Source organism: Brachyistius frenatus, unplaced genomic scaffold (assembly GCF_029030835.1).
Source record: "Brachyistius frenatus isolate BFR_SWC_R1_liver_20210118 unplaced genomic scaffold, ASM2903083v1 Contig_6, whole genome shotgun sequence".
In the NCBI taxonomy this organism is placed as follows: Eukaryota; Metazoa; Chordata; class Actinopteri; family Embiotocidae; genus Brachyistius; species Brachyistius frenatus.
The window spans coordinates 5,289,150-5,307,671 of NW_027210605.1; the positions used below are offsets into that span (position 1 = coordinate 5,289,150).

Sequence of the window (18,522 nt, forward strand, 5' to 3'; positions counted from 1 at the left end):
TCAAAATAAAATCTTATTTGATCTAATGTCTTTCTCCTTTTTATTGTTATTTTAGAATTGATATGTTAACTTTGTGTCATTGAGACTTTTCCCATCACTAAAAGATCTCGAGTAGTCCCCCTTAATTATCGAGTGCAATGTGCGAGCAGTTCCACCAGATGACACCAACTCCTCACAGCCAGGACAGGATACTGAAAGTTTAATCCTCCATCCACCAGGTGGAAGCAAACAGATATACAAAGCATGTAAAAGAAAATAATTCAAACTGTCGAAAACAGACAAAGAAAATCAGAGGGAGGGAAGATCCAGATCCAGACTAGCGGGAAGAAATGTGTTCTCTTTGTCTGCAAAAAGTTTCTTCTGTTTTTCTGTCACAATAAATGGTAAGAGAAAAATAGATCCGTTTTGCTTGTTTCATAATGCAGTACTTGTAGTAAGAGAGCGAGTGTTTAAAGTGCATCTGGAGGTGAACGATAACAGATGCTGTTAGTGCAGGAAACCATGAAGGGAAGAAATATAGGTATTTACCATGAGACTGCTGAATACAGGACAACGGCTCTGTAGACTTTGTGCAACAAAACAAATAAATCGGCCTACTTTCGGCATGACGGTTTATTATGTAAAAAAAAAAAAGTCATGTTATAATGTGCAAGCAAGTATCCGCCCATCTTGGCACTTAAATGAACAAACTTGGTTGGCCATTGTAGGATTGCTGCACAATAATACAGTGATGTATTTCTATGAGTACTTGACAGTCGTAATCTTCAAAGGTCCTATGCAGAGCTCTCAGAGACAAACAATACATGTGACAGCATAATAGGGAAGACCTCCCACCTGATGAAGTCACATTTAGTGCAACACAAATTTCAAATATTTTGGCTACTAATAGAGGTTATGATTTCAACACTTTATGGCATATTACTTAACAATTACAACATACAAATGGCTCTAATAGTGAAGTATTTCCATTTATGGATTGAATAATCTTGTTGCATATTTCTTACAGTTCATTTACTGGACTATTGGAGGGACTCGCTGCAGTAGCTCTTGGAAAGGTCATCTTGCATAAATGTGAGAATCTTGTTATATCTCATCTCTACAGCCCTTTTAGTTAAAAAAAAAAAAAAAAATCTCAGGATTTTGTCTCAATTGTGAAGGAGTCTTGTAAGGATTCTGCAACTACTGTGAGAAACAATCAATTGTAATGTTGACAATACTACAAAAACTTAGAGTAGAGTCTGCTGGGTGATAGGGAATAATTGATAGTTATAAAAATGTTTTTTATCAATACAAAACTCATCCAGTCTTTTTTTAATGTCATAAACTATTCAGGTGAATGCCACAGCAGCCAGAGAATCCCACACAGTTTACTTGTCAGAAACCTGGTAATTTGACACATTTTTGGGTAAATAAATAATCTTACCAATGTACTAAATATTTGGCTTTGCAAATATTTCTGATTTGATCTATGCTTGCATTAAAGGTCTTCAGTATCACCCTGTTTTCTCAGGAGCTGATTTATCTGGCGTTCAGAGATGGCTGGGGAACCCGCAGCAGAAATCCAGCTACTCAGAAGTCACAAGTTGCAGCTGATAGAAATTCTAAGTGCGGACGCTGACTTTGTTCTGCAGCATGCAGACGCTCACTGCCTGCTGTCTCTTCACGCCTACCAGCAGGTGAAGTCTTGCCGTGTTCCTAGTCAGAAGGTGACAGACCTTTTGGATCACATCATCCAGAAAGGTCCGGGAGCAGCACGAAGACTACTGGAGCTTCTGAAGGACCAGGCCCTGCAAGAAACCTTCCCCATGCTTTGTTTTATGAAGGATCTGAACGTCAGCACACTGTCTTCAGGTAGAGATAAGTGGGTTCAGTATTTTCATCAATTTCACTTTTAGATAGTGTTTGAGTTCCATGTTAAATATGTTCTTTATTTTTAAGGGAAAAAAGAAACATTGTCAAAGAGAAAAGGAGCTCCTGAATTACAAGATATCATTCCAGCCAAAAACATCTGCAGCAATGGTGTGTCCCACTACACTGAAATCTATTGCAAATAAAACATTGTAAGAGCATCGCCTGCTTCATCTGCCTCCGTCTCAATTCACAGTGTCTGGCTTGGTGACGGAGAAGCAGCTGATGTCTGTGGCTCGTAACATTGGCAGATCTTGGCGGGAAATCGGCAGACAGGCTCTGGACATCCCGTCTGTGAAGCTGGAGCAGATTGAAGAGGACCATTCGGTCCACGTGGAGCGAGTCTTCGCCATGCTGCGTTCCTGGTGTACCTGTCAGAGGGAAAAAGCCACTGCAGCTCACCTGCACTCCCTCCTCACGCAGGGAGACTGGATGCCTGAAAACATTGACTTCCTGTTGAAGACCGACTGACACCCACTGAGACTGAAACTCTTTCAGTGGAAGTGTTTTTGCTGAGAATCGGTGTGTTTCCCATCATCAAGACTGTCATTCCATATCAGGAGAGAAGTAGCACTAAGACTTTACGACTTCATGGCATTCAGCAACGCTAAGCAAGAGACTTCTTCTTAAATTTTATAATATATTTTTATAGAAAACTTGCAAAAGATTTGTTTAATCTAAAAAAAACAATCCAAAAGTACTATTTTGTGTCAATAGGGTTTTGTCTCAGGATCAGTCAAGGAGAAATCAGGGAAAACAACTGAGCAGTGCTCATTTCATTTTGATCTGAATTCAGAAGGTTATTTAAAGACATATGATAAAATCATATATCTTATTTTTGTGTTTTGTTTTGTTCAACTCAACATTTGATAAATGTTTAAAAGTTTGTGGGAGAAAATGGAGCTTTCTCTGAAAGGGCAGACAATTAGGTGTCGCAACAGTTGCACCTTGTTCTTTGGATTAAGTGTACCTTACACCCTGGTATGTAATATGTGACTGTTGAGATAATATGTCAAGCAAATGAGGGTAGATAACCAGTTCCTCTCTTCCTCCACACACTGAATAAAGTCATTTTATCAAAGTTGCTGCCTTTAAGAAGTTAATCTGATAATCTTGGTTGTGAGTCCATGAGAATCATTTCATAAAATACACAATACCTTGTTTCATTAAAAATTTCACACCTGACTTGGTCGAACCATTTTACTTATTTTTTTGTGACAGAAACTCATAAATCAGAAGTTACTGTATTCAGCCACTGTCTTCCCTCATCTCAGACAACATTAATTAACTTTTAGTCTGGGACAAAGGTTGACTCGCTCCCAGTGCTGCAAAAAATTACCTTTGGTTTGTAGCCATTTTCTGCTGTCTGGCTGTCAGTGCAGAATAATAAAGGGGTAGAGATTCAACAACTTTTTAAAGACGTAAAGATGGAAAATATGTCCTCATTCTCATGTAAGTACACTGCTATATCTGTCTATTTTTGATTGCAGGTCTTGAAAGTGTTTATTTGTTTAACAGCAGATGGACGGGTAACCAAACCAACTAATCTCCGTGACCTGAATGAGCCTCTTACTGACCACGCAGAGGGCCAACTCTTCTTGAATGAAGCCTTCAAAATCATTGTGAAGGAGGTGCTCTGCAAAGGCACAGATGTCAAACAGAAGGTCTCGTATAGAGCTTAAAAGGAGTGACTTGTCAAATTACTGTGCTATTCTGAACAAAACTCATAACCTGTGTTTTCTTGGTGCAGGTTTGTGAGTGGAAAGAGCCCAATGAGCTGGCTCTGTTGCTGGATCTGGAGTTGAGAGAGACGGGGGAGCCTCAAGACAGGCTCCTACAGCGAGTAAGAGATGTCGCCAAGTACAGCATTAAGACAAGTAAGACTACTAGAAACAGACAACATTTTTAAATAGATTGACTCTCATTTACTCTTGATGAGACTTTTTTTTTGTGGTCATTTCAGGTCACCCACATTTTTTTAATCAGCAGTTTGGTGGGGTGGACTATCACTCCTTGGCTGGACGATTTCTCACCGAGGCTCTCAACACTAACCTGTAAGAAAAAAAACATTAAAAAATTAGACAGTAAAGCATAAAATGGATAAACCTGTAAAAATATAATCCAATAAACAAAATATTGTGACCGAGATTAGCAGTGAAAGAAGTATTCAAATCTTTTACTTCACTAAATTGTAATATGCTACTTTGTTATAGATCAGTCCTGCACTCACAATTTTACTTGACTACTAGTAAAGAAGTAGTCAAATCTTATCAGAAATATTTGTTATACAGAAGGGCCGATTTCAAAGTGTTGTATTCCTGTAAATTTGATATCATTGGAGTATTATATTTGATGCTTTAACATCAAGAACATTTTGATGGCCAAGGCAGAGATCATTTTAGGTATTTTACTGCATGGTTGTTTAATCTGAAGCAATACATCATTTATGAAGTGATCAAATTTAGTATCTGGATTGGTTCCAAATAAAGTTGTCGAATAAAAGTATAACGTGTTAGAAAGTTCAAACACTAAAAGTAAAGTTGTAGTACCTTAAATTATTCTGAAGTACAATGCTTAAGTAAATACACGAATATTACTACTACTATGACGGGTGATAGGCAGCTGTTTCAACTCTGGTAATTTTTGTAAATGTAAAATATATAATATAAGTAAGTAAGCAAGTAAGATACATTTATTCATGCATTACCTTTCTAGATCAGATGTCACAAAGCTCTACACAACGTAACATGTACAGTGCTGTATTTTAAGTTGATAAGAGATTTTGCATGTCAATTGTAGCTTTACCTATGAAGTGGCCCCAGTCTTTGTGCTGATGGAGTCTGAGGTTCTGAGAGGGCTACGTCAGCTGGTGGGCTGGACAGAAGGTGATGGTATTTTCTGCCCTGGGGGGTCCACCTCTAACATGTACGCCATGAACCTTGCACGTTACCGACTCTTCCCAGAGGTCAAAAGCCAGGGGCTGTGGGGTCTCCCACGCCTAGCCATCTTCACATCTCAAGAGGTTAGGATGGTTCTGCAACACTGCAATATTTGAGTGCACTGTAAAGTTGATTTAAACTTAATCTTAGGTGTTCAGTGAAGATCACGATTTGTTTTTTCTGTTAAATACACATGACTAAAAAGATGCATCTGTATGTTTTTCCAGAGCCATTACTCTGTGAAGAAAGGGGCTGCATTTATGGGTATTGGGACGGACAATGTCATCGTGGTGAAAGTGGATGATAGGTAATTGATTGTTTATTGTAAGAGCTGAGACTATTGAATAGAAAAATTACTTGATTAACTTTCATAATCAGTTGAACATTGAAATCATTTACTGAGAGAAACATGCCAGAAATTCTCTGGTGAGGAGTTACACTTTCTCATGCCCTGCAGAGGCAGCATGATTCCAGAGGACCTGGATGAGAAGATTGAGCTGTCTAAGTCTCAGGTGAATTTACTTACGTTTAGTAAGTATTCAGATATATCAGATTTGACATGTGGGGAATCAAATATATTTTTGGTTTTAGCAGTGATTATCCACTTGCTATAAACTTGGCTCTTTTTATATAAATTCGCCCAAAAAGACCTTAACTGCAAGGAAACGGTGGTCCCTTTCTGTGTGTTTCTATTAGGGTGCAGTACCATTCTTTGTAAGCTGCACATCAGGGACCACAGTGCAGGGTGCGTTTGACCCGCTGGATCGCATCGCTGATGTTTGTGACAAGCACAAGCTCTGGATGCATGTCGACGTGAGTCCCCAAGTAGAAGACTAATCTATGTTGATAAGTTTTGGTCTTGTGAAGCTTGTGTTGTTTTTGTTCAAATTTAAAGAGATGCAGAGTTTTGTCATTTTGTTTCAGGCTGCCTGGGGAGGGAGCGTGCTCTTTTCCGAGAAACACAGACATCTGATGAAAGGTGTTGACAGGTATTCATATGCATGCAAGAAAGTTGAATTTTGCATCGCGAGAAAGACAGCCATTAGCCTATACATGAGAGGAAGGGTGAATGGTCATTTACTACTCTGTGTGTGTCCATGTGTTTGTAACAAGAGCAAATTCAGTGGCCTGGAATCCACACAAGATGTTGGTGGCTGGCCTGCAGTGTTCTACCTTGCTGCTAAAGGATACCACGGTTTGGCTTCACAGTTTGATCTTACAAAATTTAAACATATTTTTTTCAAAATAAAATAAGTTTTTACTTTTGCTTTTTTCTCTGACAATCCTCCTTTGTTCCTCAGAACCTGTTGAAGCAGTGCCACAGTGCCAGTGCCACGTACCTCTTCCAGCAGGACAAATTCTACGACATGAATCTGGACATTGGGGATAAGTCTGTGCAGTGCAGCCGCAAGGTGGATTGCCTCAAGTTATGGTTGATGTGGAAAGCTGTTGGCTCCACTGGCTTGGCAGAGCGAGTAGAGAAAGCTTTCATCCATGTAAGGTAAACAAGGCATGCAGCTGTAGCACAAGAGGAGCCTCAAGTCAAGTAGAAAAGTCAAACTTATCTCATCCTTAAAGGGGAATAATTAAAAAAAAAAATACAGCTATTTTGTTTTATGCATGTCAAATTCATTTAATCTTTGGTTGTGACTTTGCAATTTACATATAGTTTTTTATGAACGAAAACATAAGATGTTCAGATGGTCTTCACGAACTAGTGAATCCTATCTAATACAGCGAAACATTGTCTTAAATATCAAAAATTTGTTGAATAAACAACAACATCGTTAACTTTGCTCTTGCAGGTATCTGGTGGAGCAGATGAAGAAAAGAGATGGTTTCCATCTTCTGACTGTGGTAAATTCACATCCACAGCATGAAACATACATATTTTTCCCTTTGAAATTTTGGTGGTAACATGTTTTCATTTGGCTCCATGGGCAGCCAGAGTTTGTGAATGTCTGCTTCTGGTTCATACCACCAAGTTTGAGAGGGAAGGAAGGAGATGCAGATTACCAGGACAGACTGGCAAAAGTAAGTAAGCAAAGAATAAAGTCTCCATGTTTGAGATTACTTAAGTCCTTATTGCTGTTACACACACACACACACACACACACACACACACACACACACACACACACACACACACACACACACACACACACACACACACACACACACACACACACGCGCTGAAATGATCAGACTTTTTGTAAAGTGCATGTTTGTTAAAGATTGAGCGACTATTCTTTTTTGAACCATAGTTATTTTTTTGTTAAAAGGTAGCTCCAGTCATCAAGGAACGCATGATGAAACAAGGCACCATGATGGTGGGCTACCAACCTCTGGGAGCCAAGGTCAACTTTTTCCGTGTGATTGTATTCTCTCCCCTCGTCTCCCAGAAAGACATGGACTTCTTCCTCAATGAAATCGAAAGACTGGGAAATGATTTGTGACCAAAACCACAACTTTTGTACAATGTAAACAAATAGTTGTTGGCAAAGCCAGTGTAATGTCACAAATTATAACAAATATACCTCACTAATTACTAATTTTGCTGGATTCAAACAGCTGTGACAACATACCAAGGAATACATTAAGTGAAAAAAAATAATAATAAAGTATCTTTGTTCTTGATAAATGTCAAATGACTGGCTTTTATTTAAAAGAGTATTAAAAGAGTTCCAGTGTTGACTTTTTTGAGACCATTTTGTGCAGAGCTGTTGCTCCCTTTTAAATTTGACCTATGACCCACTATTTAGAGAAAATAATGTCTTCCTGCTAAATGTGCTTCAATAACCCGAAGGCTGTAACTGATAATTGTTCTGACTGAAGTAATGGTCAGAAAAGTGAAAATGCTCATCACAACTTCCAGTGTCTAAAGTGCTTGCTTCAAATGTCCGGTTAATCTGATCAACAATCTAAGATCCCATTCAGCCTAACTATAAGACAAAGAAAGCAACACATTCTCACATTGTAAAGCTTGAAACATAATGTTTGTAGCTTTTTAATGTTGCGGGTTTTTTTTAGTTTTTATCTTTAATAATTTCGGATTGTTGCAGCTCCACATCATTCATAAACCCATCCCGCCACAAACTCTACCTCACTAATATGGCCGCACATGTGGGTCAGCCCGAGACTCGTGACTGCTCCAGTCACGTGTCTCGGCGCGCGACCAATCGGAGCTCTCCCCGGGGAGAACTTCCGGTGGTGTTTCCTGTCAGTGTTTGTAAACTGGGGAAAAAAAATTGGAAGTGCGACAAGAAATTAATAGCCTCGAACACTCTAAAAACCGAAAGGTAAGCAGTCGGGTTTGCAGCACATCTCAGTAGCGGCTCTTTCAACGTTTTATAACCTTCTACGCGTGTGTTTGTCGCAGCTGCAGCCGGGGAGGGAGGCGTTATTTTGAGGTCGGCGCTGAGCCCGCACGCCCTGCCTCGGCTGTTGTTGTGTTGTCCGCGGCGGGGGGTTGGTGGAGGGTCGGTGGGGGGAGGGGGGTGGGGGGTTGCAGTCGCTCCAGAGTTGTCCCAAAACCCAAGTCCCGGCTGGCTAGGCTGTTTTCGGTTTCCTCTTTTCGTTCAGCGGAGGTTCTCAGCCTGCTTCGCACTTTTTATACACCGACCTGAACACGGCGCGCTGGCTCTCCTGTGTCACATGGTCCCCGTGGATAAATAAAGCTCACTTTTCCATTATGGTTATTAGGATACGATGCTAGCTAACTGTAGCTTACTCTTTGGCTTTTCGTGGTCCTAAAACACATGCACACAAAGGACTAAGTCAGCAAATTATTATTATTTTTTTCAGATATTACACATTGATTAAAAGCAAGCGAGTTTGTGTTCTCGACTAATGGTATTTTTCTGTGTTGCTGAACGTTTCGTGTCCATTTGATGTTACTCGGAACATTTCAGTAATCATGCTGCTTCCTTTGCTGTGCCTGTTGTTACTATTTTTTTTTTTAAGCCCTGCTGCAAGGTAATGTTTTGTTTGTTTATGCCGTATCATTTGATTTCCATTGACGTCAGGGTTTACCACTAAGATTATAGCATACCGTGAGGACAAAAAGCTGCCTGCCCTTTTTGTCTTACACATGACCTAAAAAAAATAATTAAAAAAAACACTGCACAAGATGCTGCAGTTTGTTTTTCTGACACAGTTCTTGCCACTGATAATGAGTATGTTTGCAATCACATTTGTGGCCTAGTTTTGGTTGCATTTATAATATGGTATTAACACCAGTCCCAGAAATGTGGTTATTCATATCCAGGATCGAAACATTATGCAGGTGTACGATGGTCTGTGTGCTGTATTCATGTTTTTTTGCTCGATTTAGTTTCCCCATCTGATTGCTGGTGATGGTAAAGGAGCAACACAAATGTTCTGATCTGCATTGTCAAATCAGACTTTCCCTTTTTGATAATCACGGCATCAGTTTTCTGCAACTATTATGTCAATAACTTTAGTCAAGAATTGTCATCAACCTGAATAAGGTTTTGACATACACATACCCGGGATAGTTGCACATGTTAACACGCTCAGCGTTGAGCAGAAATGATGTGCAGAAGGTGAGTTGTGTCCGACGTTTTGAGTGCAGGCATGTTTTCCTTTCATTGTTGTGTTTTGAATCTAAACTTTGCTCAAAATAAGAACTAGTCACATTTTCCAAATTCATTTTAAGTTGTGCAGGTCTGAAAGCTTGTACTTCTTGAACCAGTCTCGATAATAATCGTAACTGTTATCCCAGGTGGTATCAGGCAGAAGAAATAATGGCTGTTTCTCAGTCACCAGTTTAGTAGTTAACTCCGCATGTATTTTAATCATAAAACTAATTTCTGTGCTATGGATCTGAACTGTTTATAAAATACCCAGAATACCACAGATATGGCCAATGACTGACTACATTTTCACCTACATTTATTGAAAAAGAGGATATTAGAAACTTCATGGACAAGAGAAACACACATGATGTTTGTAGTGTTACAGATATATATATATATATATATATATATGTTTGTGCCATATCTATTTACGTTTACACCCATCACTTCCAAAAAAGATGGCTTTATGTAATGCGATAGAATGTTTGGTTATTATCGTGTCGTGTTTTAGCTTCACAAGTCCCTGATTGATCAAAGGAAAAATGTTTTCATCTGTGATTTCAGTGCCAGATTTTTGAACAGCAAAATCCAGCTCAGTTTCTGTCTAGTAATTGACTACATACTGAAGTCATTTTCTCTCGTTTATGCTACAAATCACGTCACGGCCGGGTGTAAAAATCACCATAACTTGCTTTGATGTAGATTGATTATTATTTGCATGAATATGCTTTGAAGCGTCTCGAATGCTTGTAACAATTTCAGGTAGATGCAGGTGTGTTTTAACTTGCTCTAGCAGAAGCTTGCAGCGCAATTTGTAGGTCGTTCTGTGTTCTCGAATTTCAGTCTCACCTCGTATGTGAAGCGCTCTATCAATCTATCATACCCGCAAAAATGTGTTTTCTGTTTGAAGGTTGTCCTCATTTCTCCATCAGATTTCCATCTTTATTTTGTACATGACTGTTATGTTTTCTGTCACGCATGTAACCCAGAAGCGTGCACCAAACCATTGGGGCTGCCTTGCCTGGTAAAGAGCACGTATGAATGCCGGTCCTAAATTTCTGGTCCCATGTCCAGATGTGGTGATTTGTGTAGTAGATTGGCCCAGTTCTCCAGCTCCTGATCCCAACGTGTTCAAATGTTAGCCTTATGTTGTCATGCCTCTGCTTTCAGGCTTTTGCCCCTGATGATTTGGGTGGGTGAGGTCTCTTCTGTCACCCCTCATCCTGAGTGAAGCCCCCTCTGTCCCCCTAAACACACACGCATTCAAACCACGGCGATGACACACCATTCCAACAATTCTGTTCGAGACCATATGAAGTGGGTCAGTGGAAGTCTCTACATCTCCAGAGTCACCATCACGGTTTTAGTGTCTGCATTTATCTGTCACTCCCATGACTCAAAGCCCCCCACCCCCACCCCCCGACTCCTTGACTCTGTGAGGGGTGCTGCGGCCCCCTCCTTCTGCTCTGACATGCTGTTTGTGTTGCCAGGCTGGGTTGCTGGGCTGTGAGGCGGTGCTGTCCAGCATGGCCCTGATGCAAGCCAACAACATCCCAGGCCAGAAGAAGATGATGTCATCCTTGGGTCAGGGACATAGGGCCAGCCCCGAGAGCCACCAAGGGCACTCGCAGCACGGCCACAACCACCACGGCCACCAGGTTCACCATGGACAACCGCACCACAGCCACATGGGCCATCCCTCTGCCGGAAGCTGTCCACCCCTGGTGAGAGTGATGGTGGCTGTAGCTCCAGGCTCACCACAGGAGCTTCTTTAATTCATTTTGCATGAGGGAAAAAAAAAAAAAAAGGTAACTGAGAAAGTGTGCTGATGTTGTGATTTCACAACGTGGACCGGTTAAGGTTGTTAACCAACAGATGTTTCAGCAGTTAAAGTAAACTGAACATGACGTAAAACTCATCGGAAGTGGAACGCGGTATGAAACATTCATGAATTATTATTTTTTTTGCATAGGAGTTTTATGACGTGATTATATATGATTATTTAACCTCCCCACCTATCTAGCATTTCTGAGAACAATATTAATAGAAACATGAAGAAAAGTTTTATACAAATAAAATGTAGTTTTGACATTTTGTGTTGATGCATTATCAGTTTCCACCTGTGGATGCCTTCAGGGGGAGCTGTTCTTAAAAGAGACGTTAATGACTGCATATCTCATCCAACAACTGCATTATAGTGTTTTGTAAACCTTCAAAGTAATAAATATAAATATTTAAAAGAGGGGAAGCGAAAGGGGTACCGTGCGTTTGTGATTATGTGTTTGGTCATTTATGGCCAGATACCATCACAAATAGCTGTTTTGGAAGTAAACTTTTTGTTGCAACGCAAACTTTTACCTAATAATATCTATTATTTGACTTCCTCCGAAAGCTAATCCGAAAAGACGGCGATTATCACTCATCAAGGTTGATTGACGGAAAGGACCTGCAGGCAAACCAGAATATGCAACCCAAGAAGAAACACAAAAAATCCTCCAACAAAGTCAAAGAGGAAGTGGAGGTCAGGATTCTTTTAAAACCACACAAATGCAAAGACATGCTGTTGCTGTGAAGTTCAGTTTTGTCTGACTGTGATGTCGATGTCGACAGCATTTACTTCCGTCAATGGATATGGAAGACGACAGCTCCCTGAAAGTCCAGAAGAACTTCATTTGCGATCACTGCTACGGAGCTTTCCGGAGCAGCTACCACCTCAAGCGACATATTCTCACACATACAGGTGAGAACTCGGACGTCATTTCTTCACATTCTTCTGTTCGTAAATAAGCCGCTCTCGTCACCCGAGATGATTAAATACGTGTCATTAATGTGCCTTTTCTCTTATTTGGTCCTCTTCCTCCGCTCTTTTTATTTTGTCAAATAAACAGATTTGATAACGCATGTATTCAAAATGGTATGTATCTTTGAGCTGGCGGGCGACACGCAAGTTGCAGCCAGTTCAAGACGCAGTGACTCCTGACGAGTGCTGACCAACACCCGCGGTTGTTTACAGGGGAAAAGCCGTTTGCTTGTGACGCGTGTGACATGCGGTTCATTCAGCGCTACCACCTGGACAGACACAAGAGGGTACACAGTGGAGAAAAGCCATACCAGTGTGATCGCTGCCATCAGGTTCGTCCGCCATTTCTTTTCAGCGCAACCATTAAACTTAACGTGTCTTGAGGGTGGATCAAAACGTTGTGAGACTGTCGCCGAGCGGAATGCAGCGCAAGCGCAGTCCTGTGCAGGGAGCAGGGGGAAGCAAAAAAAAACCTCTCGTGCATAAGTATTTCAAGTTTTGTTGCTTGATCAATGTCGCCGCCTGTGTAACGCGTGCTTCCTTCAGACGTGGACGGTGATATTGTTCTCCTCTCGAAATGTGAACGCAATCGGCGTTCTGAAGCATTTCGAGGGTCACAGACAGACAGACAGACAGACACACACCCAGACAGACCTGATTGCTCCTGGACGGGGACATTTTTCACGACAGCGGCATGAAAACAGGTGAAATTGCAAACGCCGACAGAACGCGGCTCACACAAACCACGCGCAACTGACGTGCTCATATTGATAAAGCCACATAACTTCGACAAATAAAATAGACAAAGGCTATCGCTTCCCCCTGCTTCATGCACATCACTCTGTTGCGTGCAGCAGGAGGAGTCTCCGAACTGCTTTGACTGAGCAGAACATTGTGCAGTTACGTTTTCTGCGTGGCGGTCGGCCGCGGATGTTTAATGACCGTTAACTTGACCGAGCCGCGCATCTTTCCTTGCCTTGCTTCAGAACTTTTCACGGACAGACAGGCTGCTGAGACACCGGCGGCTGTGCACCGTCGGGATGTGCAAAGAGGAGAGCCAGTACTCCCAGGACGCGTCGGCCCATCCGGCTTCCTGGAGCCCCCTACAGCCTTCCAACAACCGTCTGACTGTCTGACCCTCGGCTTCCCGTAGAGACACAACCGACGACAGTCGCATGCTGCTCAGTCGCGCCATACGGTGGAGTTGTGACCTGAGACAGCCAACATGAACTCAACCGAACTTTAGTGTGCTCTCGCCAGCTCATTGTTTAGAGCTTGATAGTGGATTTTTGTACCTTTTTTTTTTTTTTATCTACTGTTACATTCATATACAGGCAGAAGAGGATGGACTACTTTACAAAATTTGGACAGCAAGTCAAGGTATTACGGCAATAAGCGAAATAACTGAACTGAGAGACGCTCAAATCTCCTTTCATCTGAAAGGCTGCGGGTATTTTTTGGTGTCGCTGCCCAGAGATTGCAAGCTTCTTTTTTTTTTCTCGACTGCATGGACGGTCAGTATATCATGCAGCGCCTCTTAGATATATCCTCTTGACCTGCAATCGACCCCGGCTCTGCCTGTGCACACCAATGCACAACTCACCGAAGGACACGCGCACACAAAACCATGTAGCATTTTAGTGTTGAAGTCCTACTTGTTTTGTGTTCCTAATGCTTCTCTCATGTACCAGCTACCGCTGACGAGCAACAGGTCACGGCAGGCTTGTGGTGTTTGCTGCTTTGAGGAAATCCTTGGTAACTGGTAATTAGCTACTTATCAAATACTGTCGGTCAATTTTAATGTTTTTGATAGCACTGATCAAAACGGGAGTCACTAGAGAGTGACATTCCAACTAGTTTTGTGTCATGTACAAGATTGCCTTCATTTCCAACACACAAGTCTTAATTGGATCTGAAATAGTTTCTTTCTTGCTATTTGCCCTGCTGTAAAAGTAGAGGAACAACTGCAGGGGCAACAGTGTTGATGATGTGTTCAGATCAGCTGAAAAACACTAGTTTTACTAGATACTCCTGAAATGTTACTTTCCAGCTAATCCTGGTATTAGATATTAAGTTGTGTAGCGACTGTTGGCACATATTTACAGCTCGACCTTGTTTTAAAGGATTTGGTCCCGACCATTAACAGGTTACACTGTTAGTGCAGTTTAAGGCTGAAAGGTTTTATAGAAGCCCAGATTTTTTTGAAGCTCTTAAACAGCGAGTTGTTGTTTTTTTTTTTTAATTATTATTTTTACTGGATGTAGGACTGACTTGTCTTTTTCAGAATTGAGGTGTTTCCTCTGCTTCTGTAAAATGATCCCCAAGATAAATCCATTGTGTTTACAGCCTCTCTGCTCTTTGAAACCACCGTCTTGTTTTTTTTTTTTTTGGTTTTTTTCCCCTGTTCAGTGATCATAGATTCTTCTGACATTACGAGACTTTTTTTTTTTATTTTTTAAAACCTTCAGAAGTCCTCTGGTTTTGCGAAATCCTTCGGTTTAGATTGCTCTTGAGACTGTTTGCACACCACTCGATCAAAACTAGTCTCAGGCCTAACCTTCTTATTTTCATAGGAAGGACTGGTGACGTTTTCTTGTTGCTGATGGTTTTATTCATTGCTCAGTTCACACCGTTTAAGATATAAATTGGCTCATCCACAGATTTCCAGTGCTGACTTCTGTCTCCGCCCAACTGAATGTGATCTGAATCCTCTGCCAGGCCATTTCATCCCCAGTTTAACCTTCGGCATCTTCAGTGAAGACGACTAATTGAACTTGGTGGATAAGGAACAACGACATCCTCAAGGTGTTTTGTATGATGACAACTGGCAGCATATTCAGGCCTGTAAATGGTTTAGAGCTGCAATAATTATTCGATTAATCGATCAATTAATTATCTGAAAATTGATCGCCAGTTAATTTCTGCAATAACTCAGAATTTTGAGTTCATTTTTAACAGAAAAAAGCTCAAATTCTCAGATTCCAGCTTCTTAAAACGTGAATTTTTTTTTTTTTTTCCGAAATGATAATGAACCGACAATTTTTTGGTCGTGGACTGTTGGTCGGGACAAAACAAGACATGTTAAGCCGCATTGAGAAACACTAGTTGACATTTTTCACAATTCTGACATTTCAAAGAGCAAACAGCTGATCGATTAATCGAGACAATAAAAAAAACAAATTACTTGATAGTGAAAGTAATTTAGTTGCAACCTTAACATGGTTAAATCAGTCTGTAAACACTGGACTGAAGATGTTAGTTCAGTTGTAGAAGAAGCCATGAGTATTAACAGTAATTTAGACTCAAAGTTTTCTAGTAAACAGGTCTGTTGCTTTCAGACTTTTAGATTATGTGAGGGGAGTTTGGGGCCCATCACTGACTGTCCACTGTTTATGAAGTTAATATATATTTAAATTGTATTAGGAGTAGAACATAGTATGTATGGGACCTAAACTCCAAAAGCAAATCAAAGATTTTACAAAGTTATTATCCTTAGTCGGATTTCTCATGAAAGCTGAAAAGTTAATGACGAGTCATTGTTCAACTTGATGTTAGGAGAAAAGTCAAATTTTCCACTCTTCCCCTTTTAGTATAGCAGCCAAGATTAGGTAGGATAATCTTTTTAATTTTTTTATTTGTTTTATTTGCATGTGTTAGTTAGAGGACCTTGTATACATCAAGTTTTTTTTTTAATGTGAGCCCCAACAGTTTTGACCTGTCAGGAGTGAAGTCAGTTTTGACTCGGTCAATCACACTTGTACTGATCCGAGTTTTAGGGCCCCAAGTCACAATAAAAGTGTTTCTTTTTAAACAGCGCATGTTGTTTATGTATTCTACAACAAGAGTTCAGAAAGATTTTCTGGCGTTTGCTATTATTGTGTGCTGCAAATATTTCAGAAGAAGTAATACACCAGCTCTGTCAGCAGGTGGCAGCCACAACCATAGGAGGGCCAATTTTCTGAAGTGAATATGAAAACACAAAATGTTTTACACTCATTACTGGACATTTAAAAAGACCACACAGAGCTAAGTGTGAAAATACCTTCAATTACAAATAAATTGTACGAGATAGCTGTTCGTTGTTATTATGCCAGAGTTTTTTTCTGACTTCAATATAGAGCTGAGGAAAACAACAAATCCAACCAGAAAACACTTGTAATACACCAGATTAATTCTCATCCGTCACCGCTGATTAATCAATAGCAAAACTTCACATTGAAAAATAACTTTCAGTAGGTTTATACATTCCTGTGTCTCTTTACAACCTCTCTCGAGAAACAGATGGTACTTTCACAGTGTAAAGCCAAGAGCTCTGTCGTTTCAAATAGCCTTTTTTTGGGGCCATTTTTGGAGATGATAAATATAACTTATTGATGTCATGAATATGATCTACAAACAAATCTGCATACTGCTTCTTGAATGTAAAATCTGGGATAGAACAGTGACATGTTATAGATTTGGAACTTGATTTTAAAACTTGCTACAAACGTGGAGTGGAGAAACATAAACCACACAACAGTCAAGTCAGAGAGATGATTTGTTCAAAAACACTGCTGTCAAAGTGGGTAATCAAACAGACATAACCATCTGATACCCACATTGTTCAGAGAGGAGGAAAGAATTTCATCAAGTACATTGCCCCGTAATTCTGCCTGCGTTGGTATTGCCACATCAGTCGTATGTTAAGAAGTGCAGATCGTACCCTTTGGCACCTTACTCTTTGCTATTGACCAGTTCTTTAATTACTGCATTAAGATAGGCAGGATGAGATCAGCCTGAAGGCTGCAGGGAGTGTGCGCCTTCCCCCATGGGAGACATCCCCTCCCTCTGCAGCCTGATTTACAGCACCCACAGGCCCCTGGCACTTAACAATGGACCTCCTTAAGTGAGGTAGATGGGGAGGAGATCAGAGAGGGGGGAGATAACACTCCATCTTCATGCACAAAGTGCTGAAATCATCTAGGTTCGAAATCATCTCTGCGAGACAGACTGATCATGTAGTCAGTCCAGAGGTAAAGTGTGGGAGTGCTACCTTGTCCTCAGTCTGGCTCACTCTATCAGGGAGGAGAGGTCTCCTCAAGACTGATAGCCAGCTCTCAGCGCGCTCACCTCTCCTGTCGGAGGGATGCAAGAAATAGGTCCTCCCAACAGAAATCTCCCCAACAACCGGTAAATCTGAGCACACTGTGGCTCTGTCAACACATGGGTGGTTCAGAGGTTTACAAAAAAAAGTGCTCGGCAGCAGAAGCGTTCTATCTCCTACAAATGTTTGGTTTCCCCCTGATCAAACACATCACAGGTTCCCTGCAACTGATTGAAACCCTCCCAACAATAGCTCCTGCTATCTCCTTCTCCCCAAGGTGTGGGAGAGCCTTTTCATCTCAGGCTTTGATTAATAAAGGAATCGCTGGTTGGTTGAAAGCAACGACGTGCCCCCTCCGAACATCCATCATGCCTGTGACAGCCCACCTCTCTGTGTTAATTAGCAGTGATATTTAAGCTGTCTGAGGTGTTCCGTGGCCGTCAGCGTGGTGGTGCTGCTCATCATTAAAATTTCAGTCCCTCCGTCCGGGTTACTCCCATTTTCCTCGAAAACCTGAGTGAACACATTCGTAAACGTTCGCACAGAAAGCTCAAGCCGTGTGTTCACTGCAGAAATGTAAAGAATGACTAAAGAGGACATTTTAAATTAAATGAATTATCTGTGAACATGATTCTGGTTGCTGCACTCTGTCTTTTTCATGCATTTTAACATCAAACCAGCTTGAATGTAAAAACATCAATTTAACTTATCACAGTTGCTCAATAATCATTTGAAATTACATGAAAGAATTTGCCATAAATCTAAAGTTCTCATCAAACAATGAGCAGAGAAAATGTGAATCCATTACTTATTAATGATGACCAAATATTGTAATATTCTTTAATACCAGGGGCTATTATTCAGAAATAAATTATTAATCCTGGTCTATGTTATAACCAAAAGGCATCATGCACCAAAATGAGAATTTCAGTGTTGTAAAATTAAAGAATAGCTGGTTTAAATTAAGAGCATCTTCGTAAACGGCAGCCATTTTACACCAAACTGGGATGGACAAAATGGCCTCCAAAGTGTTCACAAAGTTGGGAGTATAAACAGTATACCAGGGTGCCAGGGTACATTACTGTTGTAACAGGGTATATTATGTCATGCTTCAAATTGTCCCGTATTTAGATGTCTGACACTACTTTTCTAATTAGTGCAACTCAACAAGATAAATTAGGCCCCGCACATCAT

The 18,522-nt window shown here is 40.8% G+C and overlaps 3 protein-coding genes across 11 annotated transcripts; all 3 read left to right on the forward strand.

Annotated features, from left to right (window-relative positions):
* Window positions 1-298: 298 nt before the first annotated feature.
* LOC138614269 (uncharacterized) lies at window positions 299-3,497 on the forward strand. Of its 7 annotated transcripts, none has more exons than XR_011310247.1 (5): window positions 299-383; window positions 1,511-1,851; window positions 1,939-2,019; window positions 2,105-2,430; window positions 3,427-3,497. XR_011310247.1 is itself a non-coding variant. In XM_069687639.1 (5 exons), the coding sequence occupies exons 2-5, from the start codon at window positions 1,337-1,339 to the stop codon at window positions 2,377-2,379; spliced, it is 603 nt and encodes a 200-aa protein (XP_069543740.1). In that variant the 5' UTR covers window positions 299-383; window positions 1,333-1,336; the 3' UTR covers window positions 2,380-3,079. The 7 variants fall into 7 exon arrangements, 6 of the variants coding, with proteins under 6 accessions (XP_069543740.1, XP_069543691.1, XP_069543720.1 ...); XM_069687639.1 differs by lacking the exon at window positions 3,427-3,497 and adding an exon at window positions 1,333-1,405 and having other exon boundaries at window positions 1,674-1,851; window positions 2,105-3,079; XM_069687590.1 differs by lacking the exon at window positions 3,427-3,497 and having other exon boundaries at window positions 2,105-3,079.
* Window positions 3,498-3,630: 133 nt separating this feature from the next.
* On the forward strand, window positions 3,631-7,447 carry csad (cysteine sulfinic acid decarboxylase). The gene is made up of 12 exons (XM_069687576.1): window positions 3,631-3,785; window positions 3,872-3,962; window positions 4,708-4,930; window positions 5,075-5,154; window positions 5,305-5,359; window positions 5,544-5,660; window positions 5,772-5,836; window positions 5,961-6,042; window positions 6,149-6,348; window positions 6,653-6,704; window positions 6,792-6,881; window positions 7,130-7,447. The coding sequence occupies exons 3-12, from the start codon at window positions 4,742-4,744 to the stop codon at window positions 7,301-7,303; spliced, it is 1,104 nt and encodes a 367-aa protein (XP_069543677.1). The 5' UTR covers window positions 3,631-3,785; window positions 3,872-3,962; window positions 4,708-4,741; the 3' UTR covers window positions 7,304-7,447.
* Window positions 7,448-8,055: 608 nt separating this feature from the next.
* On the forward strand, window positions 8,056-16,059 carry znf740b (zinc finger protein 740b). Of its 3 annotated transcripts, XM_069687660.1 has the most exons (7): window positions 8,063-8,146; window positions 10,616-10,766; window positions 10,936-11,169; window positions 11,838-11,966; window positions 12,056-12,185; window positions 12,459-12,577; window positions 13,232-16,059. In XM_069687660.1, exons 2-7 carry the CDS (start codon window positions 10,722-10,724, stop codon window positions 13,379-13,381), a joined length of 807 nt encoding a protein of 268 aa, XP_069543761.1. In that variant the 5' UTR covers window positions 8,063-8,146; window positions 10,616-10,721; the 3' UTR covers window positions 13,382-16,059. The 3 variants fall into 3 exon arrangements, with proteins under 3 accessions (XP_069543769.1, XP_069543761.1, XP_069543752.1); XM_069687668.1 differs by lacking the exon at window positions 10,616-10,766 and having other exon boundaries at window positions 8,056-8,146; XM_069687651.1 differs by lacking the exon at window positions 8,063-8,146 and having other exon boundaries at window positions 8,377-10,766.
* The last annotated feature ends 2,463 nt before the right edge of the window (window positions 16,060-18,522 follow it).

Coding starts and splice junctions, on each gene's coding strand:
- LOC138614269 (XM_069687590.1), top strand. CDS start 1,536: ATGGCTGGGGAACCCGCAGCAGAAATCCAGCTACTCAGAAGTCACAAG. Junction 1,852..1,938: donor CGTCAGCACACTGTCTTCAG/GTAGAGATAAGT, acceptor TTTATTTTTAAG/GGAAAAAAGAAACATTGTCA. Junction 2,020..2,104: donor CAAAAACATCTGCAGCAATG/GTGTGTCCCACT, acceptor CTCAATTCACAG/TGTCTGGCTTGGTGACGGAG.
- csad (XM_069687576.1), top strand. CDS start 4,742: ATGGAGTCTGAGGTTCTGAGAGGGCTACGTCAGCTGGTGGGCTGGACA. Junction 4,931..5,074: donor CCATCTTCACATCTCAAGAG/GTTAGGATGGTT, acceptor ATGTTTTTCCAG/AGCCATTACTCTGTGAAGAA. Junction 5,155..5,304: donor GTGGTGAAAGTGGATGATAG/GTAATTGATTGT, acceptor CATGCCCTGCAG/AGGCAGCATGATTCCAGAGG.
- znf740b (XM_069687660.1), top strand. CDS start 10,722: ATGACACACCATTCCAACAATTCTGTTCGAGACCATATGAAGTGG. Junction 10,767..10,935: donor TTCGAGACCATATGAAGTGG/GTCAGTGGAAGT, acceptor TTGTGTTGCCAG/GCTGGGTTGCTGGGCTGTGA. Junction 12,578..13,231: donor AGTGTGATCGCTGCCATCAG/GTTCGTCCGCCA, acceptor GCCTTGCTTCAG/AACTTTTCACGGACAGACAG.